This window comes from Hippoglossus stenolepis, chromosome 12 (assembly GCF_022539355.2).
Source record: "Hippoglossus stenolepis isolate QCI-W04-F060 chromosome 12, HSTE1.2, whole genome shotgun sequence".
In the NCBI taxonomy this organism is placed as follows: domain Eukaryota; kingdom Metazoa; phylum Chordata; class Actinopteri; order Pleuronectiformes; family Pleuronectidae; genus Hippoglossus; species Hippoglossus stenolepis.
The window spans coordinates 6752700-6772993 of record NC_061494.1 but is presented as its reverse complement, the minus strand read 5'-3'; the positions used below and the strand labels follow the sequence as shown (position 1 = coordinate 6772993).

General features: G+C 41.5%; 2 protein-coding genes across 4 annotated transcripts; one reads left to right on the top strand and one right to left on the bottom strand.

Moving 5' to 3' along the window:
• The first annotated feature begins 98 nt into the window (after positions 1 to 98).
• LOC118118839 (SEC23 interacting protein) lies at positions 99 to 10852 on the top strand. Its single transcript, XM_035172253.2, has 18 exons — positions 99 to 372; positions 1863 to 2374; positions 2511 to 2718; positions 3020 to 3213; positions 3383 to 3472; positions 3570 to 3690; positions 4001 to 4090; positions 4191 to 4332; positions 4763 to 4971; positions 5059 to 5156; positions 5343 to 5513; positions 5764 to 5859; positions 5984 to 6160; positions 6251 to 6406; positions 7005 to 7107; positions 9002 to 9184; positions 9270 to 9432; positions 10381 to 10852. Exons 1-18 carry the CDS (start codon positions 240 to 242, stop codon positions 10460 to 10462), a joined length of 2928 nt encoding a protein of 975 aa, XP_035028144.2. The 5' UTR covers positions 99 to 239; the 3' UTR covers positions 10463 to 10852.
• On the bottom strand, positions 10788 to 18726 carry csgalnact2 (chondroitin sulfate N-acetylgalactosaminyltransferase 2). 3 transcript variants are annotated; one of them, XM_035172255.2, is made up of 8 exons: positions 18596 to 18726; positions 15030 to 15871; positions 14719 to 14935; positions 13581 to 13682; positions 13319 to 13497; positions 13132 to 13226; positions 12944 to 13025; positions 10788 to 12857 (listed from the first exon to the last, which is right to left on the bottom strand). In XM_035172255.2, the coding sequence occupies exons 2-8, from the start codon at positions 15676 to 15678 to the stop codon at positions 12565 to 12567; spliced, it is 1617 nt and encodes a 538-aa protein (XP_035028146.1). In that variant the 5' UTR covers positions 15679 to 15871; positions 18596 to 18726; the 3' UTR covers positions 10788 to 12564. The 3 variants fall into 3 exon arrangements, with proteins under 3 accessions (XP_035028146.1, XP_035028148.1, XP_035028149.1); XM_035172257.2 differs by lacking the exon at positions 18596 to 18726 and adding an exon at positions 16083 to 16153; XM_035172258.2 differs by lacking the exon at positions 18596 to 18726 and adding an exon at positions 15965 to 16071.
• Positions 18727 to 20294: the final 1568 nt, after the last annotated feature.

Below are 20294 nucleotides of genomic sequence, written 5' to 3'. Positions count from 1 at the left end.
GGGACCTCTAGGCGGCAGTAGCGACGTGTAGTGTTTATTTTTCCGCACAACCAACGAACTGCAGTCAACTAACCTGCGTGCCTTTAGTAGATCTACAAACCATGTGTGACGCCGCCTTCCCGTTGGTGGCTGCGGCTGACGCTTTGGAGATCAGTGAAACCTGAGTGCGCTCTGTTGGCAGAGCTGATCCTCCGCTGCTCGCCTGCTCCGGTAGTGGCTACGTGTAATTCTAGGGGAAAATGGCAGATAGAAAAAACAATAATGCTTCCAACGCTGGGGCGAACTTACTGTTCAACGCCGCTCCGGAGTTTAACTTCAACCTGCCCTTCATGCCCGTGAGCCAGGCCTCCGGTTCGGCGGTGCTGTCAGGAGGTGAGAGGACATGTCCAATCATTAGCTGCGTCCTCAGCAGGCTAAGCTAGCTAGCTAACCGGTTTACCTGTGCTGCTGTCAGCTGTTATTTAGTGTTTATAAGTAGAAATAAAGTGTGTGCGTTTGTCAGGTCGGTGGTCTGAACTGTCAGCGGTGTGTTGTGCTCACACTGTCTCGTGTGTTCCTGCCTGAAGAGGATGTACAGAAACATGGGGGATTCACATAATCAAAACATGTCCTCCAAAGTCTTCACTTGGCCATTTCAATTCATCTACATTCTGAGGTTTAATTACTAAACGGTTGTAATTAATAGTTATATAAACGTGTATATAACTGTTTCCCCTGCTGTGTCTAAATGTTTAGTGTGTTCATTACTGTCCTTCAAATGCACATGGGGAAACAGGTTTAAATGTATCATATACAGAGGGAGGATGGGATAGGGTTCATAGGAATGGGACAAAATGTCAAGAAGACTGATTGTATTGACTGGTAAATACTGGACACCGGGTCTGGTTGAAAGCTCAGAGTGCTGGAGGTTAATGGTCTTTATTTATTTAGAGCTTTTCTAATCTTGATGTCCACTCACAATGCTCTACAGCACAGTTTTGCATCTCAGCATTTTCTATATCACACATCACTTGCACACTATCGGCACAGCCTTGTCCTTAAATGGCTTCATGTCCATCTCTTGCTGTCCAATTGGACACGGACTGCTCGTGGGAATAGGGAGGAAGCTCCTGGTCAAAGACTAGAAATGTCTTCTGCACCAGCATCATCGCTGTGGCACATCTACTTTGGACACTTGGGTTGGTCTAGAACAACTATCATACAGGCAATAAAGATAAGGCGGTGGAGTATAACTTAAAATGGGTCAGTGACACTCTTATATATCCAGTGCTTTATTTTATTATTGCTTTGCTGATTAATGTCTTGTGAAAGAGGAGCAGATTGTATAAGATTATTCTTCTTTCTGCTCCTTTTCATTCAAGATTTGAGATTTGGTGTTTGGTCGATGAAGGAAATAAACTTAAATATTTTATCAGTGCTTAATAGTGTTTCCAGACCCAAAATAGCCTGAAATTAACATACTTCATCAGAGACGCATGTAATTAAGAGATACACTGTTATCAATCTGGTTCAAAAGCTCTACCGTAAACTTGTAAACATGGTATGTATCACGTTTAGGTTGTTGTCCATTTTACCACACTTGTGGGCATATAGATGTATTTAATCTTTCCCTTTTGTCTTCTTTTTCTCCATTTTTCTTTGTCCCTCATCGTTGCTTTCTTCATTTTCTTTTTTCTATGGTTGTGTTTGTTTTTTGTTTCAGCCCTCCATGTCAATTTGATGCACTCATCTGTGACTACATATTTGTAAAGATTTTGTTCATGCAAACTGTTAATCATTAAAATGTCTAGCATGTTCGTTACAGAGTCACAGATACATGTGCTGCACTCTTTGAACTTTGACTCTGTTTTCATCTCCATCAGATGATTCCACTGAGGTCGGAGAAGAAGACAGCTTCCTGGGTCAGACATCAGGGAATGGACCAGCCCCTTCTACATTCAACTATTTCTCCAGCCCCGTAACCAGCAGTGACCCGTTTGCATCCATCGGTCAGTCGCCGTACCCACCGCCGGCCCTGTCAGCAGCTCCGACAGCAATGGGCCCTGTTTCTGCTCCCAGCAGTATCGGCATGGCTTCACCACATCAACCCTCTATGGGCTCCCACATGAACCCCGCTACTCCAGCGTTCGGCAGCGCAGTTTACCAGAGCCCTATGGGTCGTCACACTCCTCCCCCCACCACAATGACCCCACCGCCTCCCCCGATGCAGCCACAGAGTCATAACCCGTACCGACACACCGCCACTAGCAGCAGAGCCAGTCCTTATATGCCAGCTCCGGAGGTCCTGCCGCTGATGCACACACCACAGCAGAATCCTTACCCACTCAGCTCGACACCACAGACATTCCCAATGTCAGGACCCACATTCACTAAGGTAGATACAAGCTGATATGTGACTCTTGTGTTTGTCAGATACTTGATTAACTCATTAAGTTAGTGAAAAGACAAATACAGCCATTCTTAGTGAAAAGGACGTTTGTTTATCAGTATTTTTTCCCCTTCTCTTTCAGCCTCCTCCCACACATATTCAAGGGCCTCCGCCTCCACCCACCACTGCTGGAGCGATAGTCCCCGCAGGTCCCATGATGCCATACCACTACAATGTCTATGAACCTGTCCAGCCTCATTGGTTCTACTGTAAACTGGTGGAGTCAAAATGCGTCTGGCTTCCCTTCAGCATCATCGACTCCCTTCAGCTCGAGGAGACGTACAACTCAGGTATGACGATGTAGTTCTTTACCAGCGGAGACAGGACCTCTGGAGGCCTGGACATTCTGTCATGCTGACTGTTGATGCACATTTACATATGTACATTTCTCTATTCACTTATTGTTTATCATTATTCTTTTTTACATGTTACTTCTTCCTTCCAAACTTTGTGTCAAGCAATCATAACACAGCAAATTTCCCTCTGGGATGATGAGGTTTTTTTAATCCAAGCTTGACAGTGCTGCTGCTCTTACAACTCAGTGATACTGTGATCTGCTCTAATGTAGTTGTGGCCTCTTTGTCTTTTCAGTTCAGCCAGATCCAGAAAATGTGATTGTGCGAACAGAAGGAGGACGTTATGACGTGCAGCTCTACGACCGCATGCGGACTTCAGTGTACTGGGAGGAGGAGCCTACAGAGGTCCGCCGCTGTAGCTGGTTCTACAAAGGGGATTCTGACAGTCGATTCATCCCTTACTCTGAAGAGTTTAGTGAGAAGCTGGAGGTTTGTGTCACTTCTGCTTTTGACCAAAAACAGATGTGGAACATCCTTTTTTCTGACATTGTTACTTTCAAATGAAATATTTGCATTTCTCACCCAGTTCTTGCACTGTCTCTAATGCACAGTTTTGTGTTGTAACATATTGATTGTGTACTTTTGTCTATTTACACAGGCAGAGTATAAGAAAGCTGTATCTACAAACCAGTGGCACCGTCGACTGGAGTTCCCATCAGGGGAAACCATTGTCATGCATAATCCAAAGGTTACTCTATTTTCTGTGCTAATTGGAAGTCTTGTGATCATTAATCCATTTACTTTTATTGAATAAGTTGTGACGCTGGTTCTTTCTACCTCTGTAGGTGATTGTGCAGTTTCAGCCTTCCTCCATACCGGATGAGTGGGGCACAACTCAGGATGGACAGACCCGACCCAGAGTAGTGAAGAGAGGGGTCGATGACGACAATGATGAAGTGCCTGATGGTAGAGAAGCTCCTCTCGTTAATTTAATCTAAGTTGAGGCAAAAACGTATCATGGAAATAAACTGCAAGCTCACAGATTTGTCAGGAAAGCTCAGATAGTTCAGAGAAAAATAGATTGTCCAGGACTTTGGAGGAAGTGCCGACCACTACAATGTTTTTAAAAGGGAAAATTGATTCATATTTAACTGTTATATGTATTTTAACATCTGGTCGTAAATGTAAGAATGATCTACTTGTTGGTGCGTGTTAAGAGGTCGGCCATGTGAGGAAAAATCGAATTCAACATTTCCATCATGTGCATCTCTCCCAGGCGAGCTCCCCAAGGTGGATCATCTGGTGTTCATGGTTCATGGAATCGGTCCCGTGTGTGACCTGAGGTTTAGGAGCATGGTTGAGTGTGGTGAGTTCCGTATGCAGTCATGCCCTTTGACAGTGTTGGTGTACCTTCCACTGGGGACATTATTTTGTGAAATAAACTATTTATATTCTTGCGCTTTCAGTGGACGACTTCCGCAGCGTGTCACTGAAGCTGCTGCACAGCCACTTTAAGAAGTCGGTGGATGAGCACGCCATCAGCAGGGTGGAGTTCCTACCTGTCCAGTGGCACACGGCTCTGCACGGAGACGCCACCGGGGTGGACAGGTGAGGAGAGTTAGGTTTACATGGACTGTGTTTTTTTTAATCTTAACAGAACAAGGAAATCTTATAAATCTGAAATATCAGGACAATAAACAGTCCATCAGAATCCATTAAGTCCATTATTTTTGAGCAGAACATCAGTTTTATGGAAGGACTGACGACCAAATCCATTGAAAACCATCAATGCTTTTGGTTCTTTGAATACTTTCTGACTCAAATTGATTAAAATAAACTAAAGTGTGTTTATGGTCCTGACGGATTATGTCAGCCGGAACAACAATGTAACTCACTGATTTGTTTTTAATAGCTGTTAGAGAACAGAGGTGTTTTGGTGGCACTAACACAGATAACACTTGTTAGAGGATTTCTTTTAACAATAAGAACACAAAGACTAGAACCAGACTGACCCTTAAACTGACTTTTCTCTTTTTAGGAGGATAAAGAAGATCACCCTGCCCAGCACTGGACGGTTACGTCACTTTACGAATGAGACTTTATTAGACGTGCTGTTCTACAACAGTCCCACGTACTGCCAGACCATCATGGACACAGTTGCCCTTGAGATTAATAGACTTTATGCTCTGTTCCTGATGAGGAACCCAGACTACAGAGGAGGAATATCAGTGTCTGGACACAGTTTAGGTACCAAACCAGTTCAGTTCCTCATCACTCTGCTCTTTCTGTTTCTCCTCTGTTTCTACAAGGTGGTTCTGATTTTTGTTCTTGCAGGTTCACTGATTCTCTTCGACCTGCTTTCTAATCAGAAGGATGGCTCTCTGGCAGCAGCCATGCCAGTCATGCACACTTCTAATGGAGACACCAAACAGGTCATACAACAGTTAATTGAATTTAACAACTAAACAAAGGAACACATCTTCTATTATAGATGTCTATTTATTTACCCACTGAATGTGATGCTTGTCATAATTGATCATAAACATTTTCAGATCTTTGGTTTCCTAATGTACATAATGGAGCAATAATATCATTGTAAGTTCTGCTTCTCTTATCAGGTGGCAGCCCCTGTTACACAGGAAAGTAATGCAGTCGCTCCTCCGGCTGTAGAAGAGGAGGCCAAAGAAGACGAAGAGGAGTGTGAAGATCTTTCTACTATGCTGGAAAATCTGGGCCTGTCCGATTACATGGGCACCTTTGACGAGGAGAAGATTGACAGTGAATCTTTTGTAAGATTTAAAACCCCTTTTTTTCCCTTGTTATAAAGACTTCTTTTTTCAAAAACAAGTCCAAGTGATGTATTTTGAAAATGTATTTTAAAAGTAAGATAACATTAGAAACACTGGTTTGTCATGGAGGGACATTTTGAAAGCTGATAATTAAAAGTCTGGTAAGAACTAATGCTGTTTTTCTCATGTTACACTTCACATAATTATCATAAGATAAAATGATAGAGTTTATATTGTCCCTTTCTCTCAGCTCATGTGCACTGTTGAGGACCTGAAGGAGATGGGAATCCCACTGGGCCCCAGGAAAAAGATCGCCAAGTTTGTCAAAGAAAGACTGAACAAGCAGGCAAGTTGTTCTCCTGAGTGTGTGTGTGTGTGTGTGTGTGTGTGTGTGTGCAGCTTGTTAACCAGTGGTCATAGCACTGCTGACGTGCTCTTTATTCATCTCTATCATGCTTTTACGTACGCAGGCTGCACGTCAGGCAGCCAAGGAGAAGAAAGCAGAAGTCAAAGAGCTCATTCAGGTTGTGGCACCGCCTCCAGCAGCTGAAGCTCTCCCTGATGCCACTGTGCAGAAGCTTCCTGTTGGCAACACGGTCTCCTCCATCCATGTCAACTACAATTACTTTGAAGTTGGTACTGGACAGGTAAAAGTGACTTCAAAACACAATGAGAGGTGATGTTTGTAAAGATCTTTTTAATTTAGCAATTACTTCACAGATTTTTTTGTTCTGCAGGTGTCAGTGGTCTACCGCGGTCTTGACTTTGAGCCAATGAATTTCTTCGCTTTGGGTTCTCCGATTGGCATGTTCCTGACAGTCCGAGGACTGGAGACCATCGAGGAGTCGTACCAGCTGCCCACGTGCAAGGGATTCTTCAATATTTACCATCCGGTACGCTGCTCCTCTAGCCTGTTCATCCTGAAAGAAGGAATCTCTGCTAATGAAACCGGAGATGTTCAAAAGTTATTCCCCCACTTGACTTGAAGCATGCTTTTGTCGTTCTTGATTGTGCAAAGGCATTTATTCAGTCAATTCAATCAACTCTATAATTCTTTAGTCGGTTTCATATGAGTTTTTTACCAAGTATTATTGTCACATAAATATAAGCAATTTCCTCTAAACCCTACTTGCCCAAATGATAATTGGTGTGCATGAAAATACAGATCAAACTAGAATGGCACTCAATAGATCCTATACCACTGCCAAGGCCTAACAGTCCCTTAAATTCAATCAAACAGCACCAAATTATGCACACTCATAGACTGATTTCTTTCATCAAGATCTATGCATTATTCCCTTGGTTGATTGGTGAAAAATGCCCGATCTTACACTGTTAAAATTAAGTTTTATGGAAACCTATTAAGTAGTTTTTGTGTAATTCTGCTCACAAACAAACAATAAACCGGACACAGCGAATACATAACCTCTTTGGCGGAGGCACGTCATCAATGTCACTTAATGTTTTACCCTCTAATCGTTCCTCTTTTAGTTGGACCCTGTGGCCTACAGGATCGAGCCCTTGATCATACCAGACCTGGACTTGAAGCCTGTTTTGATCCCTCATCACAAAGGAAGGAAGAGGCTTCATCTCGGTACGGCACTCGCTCATTTATCGTCCCAGATTATTGACTACTGTTGTCTTAATGCTGATAACATATTTAATATGCTTCAAGTGAATTAAAGTCTTATGTAATAAGTGAACACTTAAAGCTTGGCGACTTACACAAGTTCTTAAGAACCTAAATTGAGTTAACAAGAGTTAGTAAATGTTCTTCATGTAGTAGCGTCCTCAGTTCAGTCCTCTCTGCCTCTTATGGGTGGAGTGTCCTAAGTTGAGAGGTGATGAAATACAAAGAATCTATTCTTACATTAGCTGTTGCACAATACAATGGCAAAAAAGACAGGGTTTTACTTAAAGGGGACATAGCATGCCCATTTTACCACAAGTTGATATGGTTCCTTGGGGTCTTAATGAAATGTCTGTAACATACTTTGGTCAAAATACCACAAGGATCATATAAAACAGCACCCTTTTTACCCTGTATAAAACAGCCCTCCAAGAGTGACCTGTTTTGAGTGCCTGTTCCTTTAAATGCTAATGAGCCAGCTCCCCCTCCCCCTCTCCCCCATGATTTTAAACGATATAAATTACATATTTTATATGATATAAATATCAAATATGCATCCCATACTTTGTATTCCCCTTGTTGTCCTGGAGTTTTAATTTTCCCAATCACATAATTAAATGTCCCCCTCTGCCCATCCACTACAAGCACACAAGCAGACAGACAGAGAGAGAAAGAGAGGGGTGGGGGGCTATGAAGACCATCATTTACTCCCGAACCCGACATTCAACGGAGCAACAACAAGCGGAGAAAGCAGAATCGCGGGCTGACCTTATATACACAGTCTATGGGGCTGACCAGCGGAGAAATGCACGTCCCGTGTGAACAGCCAGGCGGCTGCGCTTGAGAACGGCGCTGCGCTGCCTCGCAGCTGCGCTCCCGGTCGGTGTAAACCCGCGTAACTACTGTAACCCGGCGTAACTACTGTAACCCGGCACAGTAGAGCTGAACACTGCGGAAGTCTTCCACACAGCTGGCAGTGTGGAAGACACTGCGAGGCAGCGCAGCGCCATTCTCAGCGCAGCCGCCTGGCTGTTCACACGGGACGTGCATTTCTCGCGCTGGTCAGCCCCATAGACTGTATATTAAGGTCAGCCCGCGATTCTGCTTTCTCCGCTTGTTGTTGTACCCGTTGAATGTCGGGGTTCGGGGTTACAGTAGCGCTGAACACTGCGGAAGTCCTCCACACTGTTGGCTGTGTGGCGCTGACACAAATTCCAGCTCACGCACGGGAGCGAGCGGCTCGCTCCCGAGCAGCTGCTGCAGCCTCCAGTCCCAACGATCCAGACAAATGCCACATGTGAGTGAATCGCGGGCTGACCAGCGGAGAAATGCTCGTCCCGTGTGAACAGCCCGCCTGCGTGCTTGGGAACGGCGCTGCGCTGCCCCCGGTAAACCCGAAGTAACGAGTGTGGGGGACGGGGGTGGGTGGGCCAAGACCATGAGGGAGACTTCCAGTTCCTTGTTACGACACAATACCCAGGAAGCGCAATCGAGTCGCTCAAGCATGACGTTTCTGACTTAGAGGAACTATAACAAAACGCGCGAGTGTTTTTTCCCCAGAGTTTTTGGGTTGGTAGACATGCCAGATACCCACATTAACCTGTAGAAGCACTAACAAAGTGGAATTTGCATGCTATGTCCCCTTTAAGCTGAAGGACTAAATGAAGTTTCTCTTGTCTAAAATTTAAACATGAAGAAAAGGAAGAGAAGCCGCTGTTGTATCAGTTTGTAGACAAGTCAAATAACTCAAATAAAATTAAAGTAATAACCTTTGTCACTTTTGCATATTTTATAAAGGCTCGTGACTGAGCAAATGTCTCCATGCAGATTGGTCAAGTTGTGGATCTCTGTGTTTCAGAGCTGAAGGAGAGTCTCACCAGGATGGGCTCAGACCTGAAGCATGGTTTCATCACCTCCCTGAGGAGCGCCTGGCAGACGCTCAATGACTTCGCTCGCGCTCACACCTCGTCTGCCCAGCTTCAGGCCGAGCTGGCCATGGTGGCAAATCAGATTGAAGAACAGGAGAAGCAAGCGGAGGAGGGTGAGTTTCTCTGATTCGTGACTCTTCAGTGTAAGTGATTTCTGTATTATTTCGAGATTTATGAGTCGATTCTGATTTCCCACAGAGAACAAGATCACAGAGATCCCTGAGCCTCAGAGAGAAGAGGAGCCTCAGGTGAAGATCGGGATGTTGAACGGAGGGAATCGCATCGACTACGTGCTGCAGGAGAAGCCCATCGAGAGTTTCAACGAGTACCTGTTTGCCCTCCAGAGTCATCTCTGCTACTGGTACAGAGCTCCCTATTTCATTCTGGCTTTTTAACACTGCACATGTTTAAAAAAGATTTAAAATGAGAAGTTCCTTCAATTGAAACCAAAATGATTTGTTGATTTGAAATTTTGTTGATTGACAAAGAAATTAATCAGCCACTCTATGATGAAGTATAAATCATACAAATACTTTTTTAAGCAAAAAGTTTATTGATTTTGTGAAATTTGAGAATTTGCTGCTTTTCCTGTCTTACGTTTAAGTAATATAAATATGTTTGGGTTTGTAACAGTCTGAGAAAACAAGTCATTTGAAGACATCACATTGGGCTTTGGGAAACAGTGACCGTTATTTAATGTTTTATAGATCAAATGATTAATTTTATTTACTAGAATGACAGCCTTAAATTGAATAAAGCTGCACCACATTCCACACATCTTTTACCTAATTTTGCCTGATTGTTTTCATCAAGATCCATGAATCATTTTCTTGAAAAACAGTCAAAATGTTGAAAAACTCTCTCTTGCTATGTTAAAGAAAGTGATACAAAATTCCTGGATCTGCACCAAAATTTAATGGCTACTAATACTACTATACCACATCCTTCCCCCAAGTTTTGTGAAAATCTGTTTAGTTGTTTTTGCGTAATCTTGCCACAAACAAACGGACAGGAGTAAAAACAAAACCTCCTTGGTGGAGGTAACAATAATTATTTCTTGCAGCAATCTTCCAAATTGCAATTGGTCAGACTTTGACAACAGATAATGTAGGATGTGTTTTAAATAATCACATTTCTGTATAGTTCTGATTTTATTTCTCAACACTGAATGTGTTGTTTTTTTTTCAAATTAAAGGCCTTACATAAATTCCACAATGGCAGATTCCCACTTGCATCTGTAGCTCAACCACTTCACCTTTTAGCAGATGAGGGTGAAGCTTCTACAGTAACCCCCTTTCTTATTTTCCAGGCAATCTGAAGACACTGCTCTGCTCATCCTCAAAGAGATCTACAACACCATGGGGATCCATCCAGAACAACTCATACATTAACATGAAGTACCTGAGATGAAAAGAAGCCTGTCTCAAACTCTCATTAGGTTGATTTCATGTCAGTTCTCCGGGATTTTGATTCTTTCTCAAATCTTTCCTCTTTTATTTTCTATTCATGTAGTTAATTGTATGCAGATGAATAATACAATTGTATTATACCATTTGTCTTAAATTAAGAAATATATACGAATGAGCTGGTAGTTTCAGACACTTGACAAGTTTGATATTACATTTTTATAGTATAAATTATAGAATGGGTCAAGTTTACTGAAAATATGTGAATTAAATCAAATGCCAACAGCAGAAATGACACAGCAGCAGTTACTGCAGCCTTCTGTATGTTTTATTTCATGGCCAAAATGTCAATAAATCATTCCCTTGCACAACGTTCTTGCTGTTTGGATCGTTGTGTACTGCTGAGAGGAAGACATGTAATGTTTCTCCTGCAGGACGAGGAGACTTTTAAGACTATCTACAAAAAGCTGTAATATCTGCAAAGACATTGATTTAAAAATAATTACAGTACAGGATGAGATGTGAGAATGACCTGCTTTCTTTATGAGGAAAATAAAGCCCTTGTCTGACAGCTGTGCTCTGTGATTGAACCTTTCAGCTGTAAACATCCTCCCTCATCATTAAATGGAATAAAAAAAAAAAGCCTACAGCCGTCGGCACAGACTCAAACAGTCATTTCCTGTCTCTTAAAGCGTGTAGGTAAATACAAATGTATTCAAGTCACATGTATGAAACAAAAGTGTTAGAAAAGTATGTACAAGAGTGGCTGTAACATTCGATCGCAGTCCAGTATTAAAATCATAGAGCTGCAAGTGACGCTCACTGGGCTGAAATGAATGGACAATAACACTGGTCGACGGTCCTGAAAAATCAAAGTGCTGCATGCTGTGAGCAGATCTGTGCACCTGGTTCTCAAACTAGTTAATCAGCATGCATCTTTGTTCTACTGATCCCATGATGACACACGAAAGGAAGATAGTGACTGACACGTCACATTCAAAAAACACAAAGAAAAAAGGTCCCTTTTTTATCTCATTGTCAGTCTGAGACAACCTGTATATATATTAATACAAATTAACTACGAACAGAACAATATGGCTCCATTTACAACTGCTCATACAACACTGTGTTAAGTGGAAGATTGGTTTTATCTAAAACTTGAGATTCAAAGGAAATTTTATTTAATTAAGATATCACAAATTTTTCCTTTCCACTCGAACCCGTGACAGCTGGCATGTTTTCTTGGAAAACACAAATCATCTAAAACAGCGGACATCTTTTTTTCTGACGTCATTTTCAGCCGCAGAGAAAATCAACATGGTGAAGAAACCTGCTGAACATCAGGTGCTGCGTTTGAACCACGTAGGATGAATTAATGAGAAGTTTGTGTACCATGTTTAAGGAGACATATTGTGTTTTTTCAGTTCTCTCTCCTCTTGTCTGTTACTCTATGTAGTTTTTTTTGTGCAGGTCAAAGGTCGTCTCCCCTCAAAAAGATACTTCCTCATCATCATGATGTCATGTGACGATGCCTAGGGGTTAGCCCCGCCCCCTAACAATGCCAGGAAAGAGAAAGCAGAGGCTGACATTTCCTTCATGCTCTGGAAGGGTCTGACCAATCAAAAGCGTTTCAGACAGAACTGAAAAGAGGAGCTGAAGCAATGGACAGTATGAGAACAGTGATGAGTCAATATAAGAGCAAGTAAACCTTTTATAACCCAAATTAAAACGACAAACCTGAATGAGAGTATAATATGTCTCCTTTAACAACTGCATGCTAATTGAAATGAAATGTAAAAAGCAACAAAAGCTTAAATCCAAGAGATCTATTACTCATTGAACGTGTGTAGCTTTTCCTCCAGCAGGTTTAATATCGTTGGTTTAATCATGTACTCTTGAAGCTGCTGTAACTCTTCAAAAAGACTTGTACCATGTTATAAAGTTTGATCATCTCTGTACATTCATTTGTCTACAACTGTGCGGTGAAACGCAGAAGGATCAATGTAAACATGTCTTTGCCGTGACGCGTCTGTGTCGTCACCTCCGTCTTTAACACTGGAATGACGTTGGGTTCGTTAGAGGTTCGCTCAGTCCTGCGTTTTGCTCTGCGTCTTGAAGGCCTGCTTGCGAAGATGAGCCTCGATCTCCTCACGGAAAACCAGCATGCCGAGGTGGGGGTGGGAGGCCTCGTTCATGGCTTTGGACTGGATGCACATGCGGTACTGCTCGGGCGTCAGCTCGTCCGCACACTGCTTCTCGTGCCACATGTGGAAGAGGCCGGACACCGGCGTTCGGATCACTATCAGGTCGCTCCGGAGATACTTCCTGTACAAATGGACGTCTTCCACACCCCAGCCTTTCACCTCCAGATCAAACCCTCCTGCAGGAAGATTTGCAAAAATGTTAAATGACTCAAAAGCTGATCATGATTCTACTGTTGAGTGTTGAGAAATGATCAGTGCTCACCAATATTTAGGAAATCTGAGCGATACTGACACGTCATTCCAAACCCAAAGTCTCTCCAGAATCCAGCATCCTTTTTGTGAATCTGTTTGAAAAGAAACGATCACTTAAACAAACATTTGAAAATGACAGAATTTAACTTTCTCATCATTCTACACACATCAGAGATAATGTGAACGTTCAGTCCTCACCAGTTGGAGTTCATGAGGTGGAGCCAGCTCCAAATTTCCATAGACTATGGCAGGGTTGTACAGACTGAACACCACTGGATAAAAGACTTTCTTGTCTACAACACAGAAACACATTCAGCTTCACTCAACCTGAACACAAAAGACAATAAATGTAATGAATGTGAGGACCAATATTATAAAAACCTACTCGGAGCAGTGTGGAGACGACAGGTGTACAGGAACTCCAGTGTGAAATGGATGTCCACGTCACAAAAAAACATCAAGACGTCGCCTTTCTTCCAGGCGTGGGCTCCGATGTCCAGACCCCGACCTCGTGAAAACTCCTCGTCCACGGGGATCAGAGTGTAATTGGAGAAGTTCTCCTCCCTGGCGATATTTAAATGTCCATTTAATTGTTATGCATAAAAAGAAGCACATCATGAAAAGCTTGTTCTCGTGAGGCGACAAACCTTGACATTTTTTCCAAAGACGACGTTGCCTCCTGAAGACCATCCTGCCCAAAATACACCACAGTGAGATGTACTCGTCTGTCCTGCTGTATGCACACCTCCCTGAAAACACGTTTTATACATTAGTCTAATTATTTACTGTAAGAGCACTGTAATATGGAGAAATGGTCAAAATGGTCACATGATCTCCAAATGAAAAATAAGATTTGCCAATGCAATCAATGAATTGTGTGTAACTTTGGGTACTCACGAATGTGTGTTCAAATCCACACACAAATATCAAGTAATTTGTGCTCATGTAAAACAGTTTTGTGCTCACATCACAAACGGAATACATTTTAAGTACAGATTTTAACTTCAACTTCAACTTCACAGACTTCTATTTGCTTTCAAACAGCTTCCTGTGCATACAAATGTCTGTTATCCTTTTTTTTTGGCATTCTTTGTTTATTTACAGATTGTTAAATGCGTGTTCACGGATCGCCTGATACGCACGGATCAGCTCACACGTGCGTGTTTTTCTGCTCTCTGCTCCACACAGATGAATCCAAAATGGGAAAGACAGCTCGTTAACCCTCGATTAGAACACATACAATATATATATGGTATATTGTGTAAATTAATTACATTCAATAAATTCATTATACTCCATAAATGAATATATATGGTTTAAATAAGCCAGTCCTGGTAAAAAGCAGATACCAGTGTATGCCTGCAACAGAACGGCATTGGTGGGACATAGCGGTGGCTCATCCTCTGAAGTGAGGATATACTAAATGTGCCCTTTGCAAAATGATGATTGTGAACCTTATAAGCTCAATATTTAATATAACAAATCAGATAAGGTTATGTGATGGCTTGTTTATAAATTCAGATAACATAACTTAATAATGGTTCAGTGGTCCTAAAACGGTTTTAGCGATTACCACTTGATAAAGTAACTTGTGTGTTAATGTAAATCCTCTGAGAGGATGGTAAGATGAACGGTGCGCCAATCTTACAGAGGTACATAATGTTTGTGATATTGTTGCATCTCATTTCACAGGAAAAGTCGAAAATCAGGTCATCATGCATGAATGCAAATTCAACCTGAACGTGCTGGATCACGCCAGGCTGATGGGGAGGGATTCATTCTCACCTGAAGTTGTGCAAGAACTGAGAGAAGGTTTCTAATCTGCCCGACAGTGGCACAATGATGTTAATTATCATTCCTGATGTTTCTACAGATGTGCTCCTGACTTTCATTAAAGGACCAAAAGGCCTGAAGAGCGTGACGTGACGGAAACTGCTGGAATCCTCTTTGGAGAAGAAGAGCTCGTAAAGCGTCCCTTTGTCTCGCTCTGTCCTGTACAGTCCTGTCAAAGAAAAGAAAATAAAGAACAATACTTCCCAGAGAGAACACGTCAGCTTCAGTCATCTGTCTTGAGTCAGGTAGTGCGTGTGTCTTACCCTCAGTAAAGTGAACCTCTGTGTACATTTGTCTCTGCATCGGCATGTCGTCCTCCACGCCGTCCTCCTCGTCAGGGTTGTTGATGATGTCCAGTGCGGCCTCAATGACCTCCACCAGCTCGTCCCGGCGGTCTTTGCGTACAGGTTTCTCCTCCGGGTGTCGCGTCAGCCCCATCTCCAGCTGATACACCTTGGACGAGGTGAAACTCTCAAAGGGCACCAGGGCGTACTCGCTGGGCAGGCGTGCCCCCGTGTTGACCTCGGCCTTGTCGATCTGAGAGTGCAGGTACTCCAGCAGATCTCCTGGCTCTTGGTCCTTAGTCTCTGCCAGGCCCTGCACCCCAGGGAGCTCCTTCTTGTCCTGCAGGAGCTTCAGCTTCTCGCTCATTTCCTGCAGCTCCTGCTTGAGTTGGGCGATCTGGCGCTTGAGGCTGGCGGCGCGGTTTAAGTGGCGCTCCTCCTGCTCCTGCAGTAGGGCCTGGTAATACTCCTTGCTGTAGGTCTCTCCTAGGCCAGGCAGTGCCAGGCTGACGTCTGCTGGAGGGGTGCACTCCAGCAGGTATGCAAACAGCAGCAGCACCAGCAGCAGGAAGAGCCCCAGGAAGAGCCAGCGGACGCGGCCCTGGAGCGGCAACCCCCGCCTGGCCATCACGCTCACATACAAGCTATAGTTGATAAGTCTGCATTCCCTTTTTCCGCAGATCACATTACTTACGACATGCTTGAGCACAGCCTCTTAGAGATCTGGAGATCCATTGATGTTGTTTTATTGTGAAGGTCCTGGCTCTGGGCTCCAGTGAATCCTCATACATTAGTCCTGTGTTAATCCATGAGATGATCACCTGACAAAACCAATCACAGTAAGACAGTGGAGATCAGCAGAAAATCTGACAATAACACTTAGTGATTTAACACTGTGTTCCCATTCACTCCACCTTTGCAATTAAGCAACCTGCCACTGACAATTCCATTCAATCAATAAATAAAAATGTGTCTGTAACAACATGTTCAAATCTTTACACGTTTTAAAGATTCAATCCCAGAAACACACACATGCAGAATTAGCTTCACCCGGACTGTCCTCGTTAGCACACAGCGACTAGCTCTCAGCGAAACAACAGTACAGAGGAGGTGGGCGAGATTAACAACCGGCAAGATAATAACAATGACTTCCGGTTAAACTGTTTCCTCTTCAAAATAAAGGCACCACACGCCCCAAAACAGCTGCACAATTAATAATAATAATAATAATAATAATAAGAAGAAGAAGAAGAAGAAGAAGAAGAAGAAGAATTATTATTATTTCATTTGTATAGCACCTTTCATACAAGAAATGCAGCTCAAAGTGCTTCACATACAATATAGATGAAGATAATTATTTTTTTTAATTTAATTAAAATTGAAAAGAGAAGAGATTTTAAGAAGACATAAGAACATTTTAAAAGAAAAGGAAAGAAATAAAATAAGAAATAAAATAAAATTTAAAAAATGCATGAAAATAGAAAAGAAAGAATGTGATAAAAAAAAAAGTAAGATCTCAGGAGTGCAGGCAAGTGCAAGATCTAGTTAACTGACTGGAAAAAGCCAAGGGGACACAGGTAGAATAGAAGAATGTAACATGAGGAGAAAAACTGCCACAGTATTCAGGATAGCTTTCCTGATGATAATGTTTTTATTACCTCCATCAAGGAGGCTAAGTTTTTATCTGTATTTGTTTGTTTGGATGTTTGTTAGTTTGTAGGATTACGCAAAAAATACTCAACTGATTTCCATGAACTCTTGTGGAGGGGTGGGACATGACCCAAGGAAAAACCCATTAAAATTTGTTGTACAGACTTTCTTATTCACTTTCGTTAACTTTGTAAGATAGAGTTTTTCATCACTTCTGTTGATTTCTGAAAGAATAATTCATGGATCTTGATGAAAGAAATCAGACATGTTTAGGGGTCTGATATTCAAGAGTGTGTGCAATTTGGTACAGATCCAAATAAGAATCTGGAGGTCTGGGGCTTTTACACTTCATACCACCACATACTGGGCACTGTTGTTCCATGAAGGTCACACAAACCTACAGCTCCAGGCCTCAGCACATTGAGTAATGGTGTTCTCTTCTGTCCTGGCACCAGCAGACTTCACCTGAGCTCACAGGTGTAAATCAGCCTCAGACATCAGTAATGAAAACCAGCAGGGCTCTGAGTCTAAGGTGCCAGAGTTGGAAAGCATTACTCGAATATTTCAAACACCTAAGGTAGTTAACAAACCATTTCTTTGTAGATTGACAGCAACAGAGAAAGCTATTTTTCATTGAAATCCAGATCCATTTTTCTAGTTAAATAGTGACCGCGCTGGTTTAATTGGCGCTACATTTTGTTTCCCACTGGAAAAGAAGAGTTTAAAGCCAAAACACATACAGAACTCCAGGTGTTGTTCCAATATTAACTGGCCAAAAAAAGCAAATATAAAATACTTTTAAAAGCTTGGGATTAGATATTTGTGAGATCCCAACTACTGCATATAAATATGTACCAAAGAGCAATTCTGCTTGATCAAAAGGTTTTAAGCAGTTTAAAAGGGAAAAGCCAGTAACAAAACCTGCACTTTAAGAAAAGCTTGTTAGGCTGTTTTAATGCAGAATACCTTCACAACTCTATAAAAGAAGTTATACTGTATTTTGCAACAAGTCAATTTTCTCCCCAAGTAGTCATGTAAACAGAGACAGACGTGAACTTAAAGGTTAAAGTTCTGCAGAATTCAATCCATGAGAGAAACAGAGCACAGCCATGCACCATGTCTGTAACACACTGGCGTTGATGTTTGGACTGAACTGCGCTGGAGAACTTCTGCTTACTGACTTTAAAACAGTCATCTCTGTGGCTTGGTCACTTTTAAAGCCACACAGCTTACTGTGTGTGTAACATACGCAAAGAAGATTTCACATGAAAACTCCTGCTTGTCATAACTCAGACATTTACAGGCAATGATTTACAGGTTACAGCTTTGCCTTATTTTTTTGCAGTCAAGAACAAGGACAAAGATGAATGCATCGCTGGTTAAAACCCACAGTAAACTCTCACAGTGATACCACCACACTGGTATGAACGTATCCTGTGTGTGTGCGACGGCTGTAAACTCTACTAAACTTTACACATCATCAGATGAACATCACTGTTCCTGGATTATTAAACAACCCACATGTTTGTGGTTATTGTAGGAAATGAAGCCTGATTGAACATCTTGGTCGTCATTTATCATGTGAAGGACAACTACACACAGTGAGGTTTATACTCAACACACACGGTTTGTCACATCCACAATTGCGGTCATTGTAAGTACTTCACAGGCTGATGCGTGAAATGTCAACTGTGTAATCTTTATCACACCGTCCCTCTGAAAATCCTCATCTCCTACATGTCGTGAACTCTTATTTTGAAGGACCCAAGCCGGATATGGCCACGGTTCAGCAGCTAGCTTAGCGATGTTAGGAGCTACACTTCGCTTTCATGTTATTTGTCGGTTGTTTTGCGGCCCGTTGGTGAATTAGAGCGGCCATAAAAACAATAACTCACATGTTCCTGTGTGTGTCCGTCCCTGTGTGGGCTCACAGCAGCAGCTCAGCGCGGAAACCAGCGGCGGCAGCAGCTTGTGGTGCAGATGCCACGGAGCAGAGACCAGAGTGGGTCGTAGTCTACTTCCGGTCAAAAAGTACCCAATGGGATGTTGGGAAGGAATGTCGTCATCAAACATGGTAAATAACCTTGTTCATAATCATGACTTGATTATTGACATCATTATTATTATTTTGTTTTAATATGTATTTTATTTGGATTAGTATCTACTTATTTAACTTAATTGTATTTATTATCGATTTATTCTATTTACTTATTATTTTCTTCATTGTCATTTACTTTCTATTTATTTTATTTTGCTATTTTAACATATATTAATTGTATTTATTTACCATTTATTTAATTTTATTCATTATCTATTTTCTTTACTTGATTATCATTTATTTTATTTTACTCATTATCTTTTTACCTATAAATTACATAATAATTTACTTACTATTTATTTATTTTTTATTTGTACCTATTCACATTGCATTTACTTAATTAATGTTGTATACCAATATGTACAAACAATTTGTATTTAGCTTTAAATATGATTTGAATATTATATTTTTGAGAACAACTTAATAATTACGTAACTACTTTTTCTTTGCTCTGTTCTGTTTTCCTCTTTATTTCCCCAACAGGTAAAACAAACTTCTTGCCTGTGGTGAAACATTATCTATTGCGTTACTGCTGACGTGGACTGTAGCAGGAGACAGATCACTTGTTTTATGTGCAAACATGGGATCTATTATTACTGTGGTGCATAAAGAAAACCAGGAAATGCCCTCTTCAGCCTCTATTTTAAGTATCCTTTTGTTAATTTGCTTTATTCATTTTCCATTAAATCTGGAAGGTGTCTGGGGCCTCCATCCCAGCATGTATTGTATGGAAAACACGGAGATACCATGGACACGTCACCAGTCTGTCACAGAACTATTTTACTCAATGATTTAAACAAGTTTCTTTATTCTTTACGGACAGATACTGTTTAAGTGCTTCAGTCACAAAAGAGTCAAACGTCAGATTCAGTGCTGTAAAAATAAGAGAGTTTAAATGTTACCTGTTGCTGGAACATGAGTATTACATCCTGATCATGTAAGAGACGAATGAGGAAGGGATGACGGGTATAATACTCATGAATAGTTCATACTATGTGAATCCTACAATCCTGAAATCCAGTTTTTACATCAGAGATAACATACTTCAGACTTCTTTATTCAAAACGTAACCAGATATAACAAAAATATTTTAATATTAAGCTTAAATGACTGTAATTATTCTTAAATGCAAATCTCTAACTCTCACTCCTTTTCAGCTTTCAATATCAGATCTTTACTTTCAGCCAAAACCAGAGTGGATCAGAGTTTAGACTCAGTGGAAATGTCAAATAATTTAATTTGTATTATTCTGTATTTGTATTATTTGGCTTCTGCAGACAAATTTCCAGATCACAACTGCAAATAAATACAAATAAATAGCAACACTTTAGCAAACAGTACAATGAACAAATCATGTCTGGAAGTAAACAGATGCTATATTGTAATGTTATTAAAATAATAATCATAAGTTGCATTTTGTTGATTGAATAAACGTTATTAGCGTTATAACCACAGACAGAAGCTGACTATTCTCAGAGATATGAGCTGAACAGACA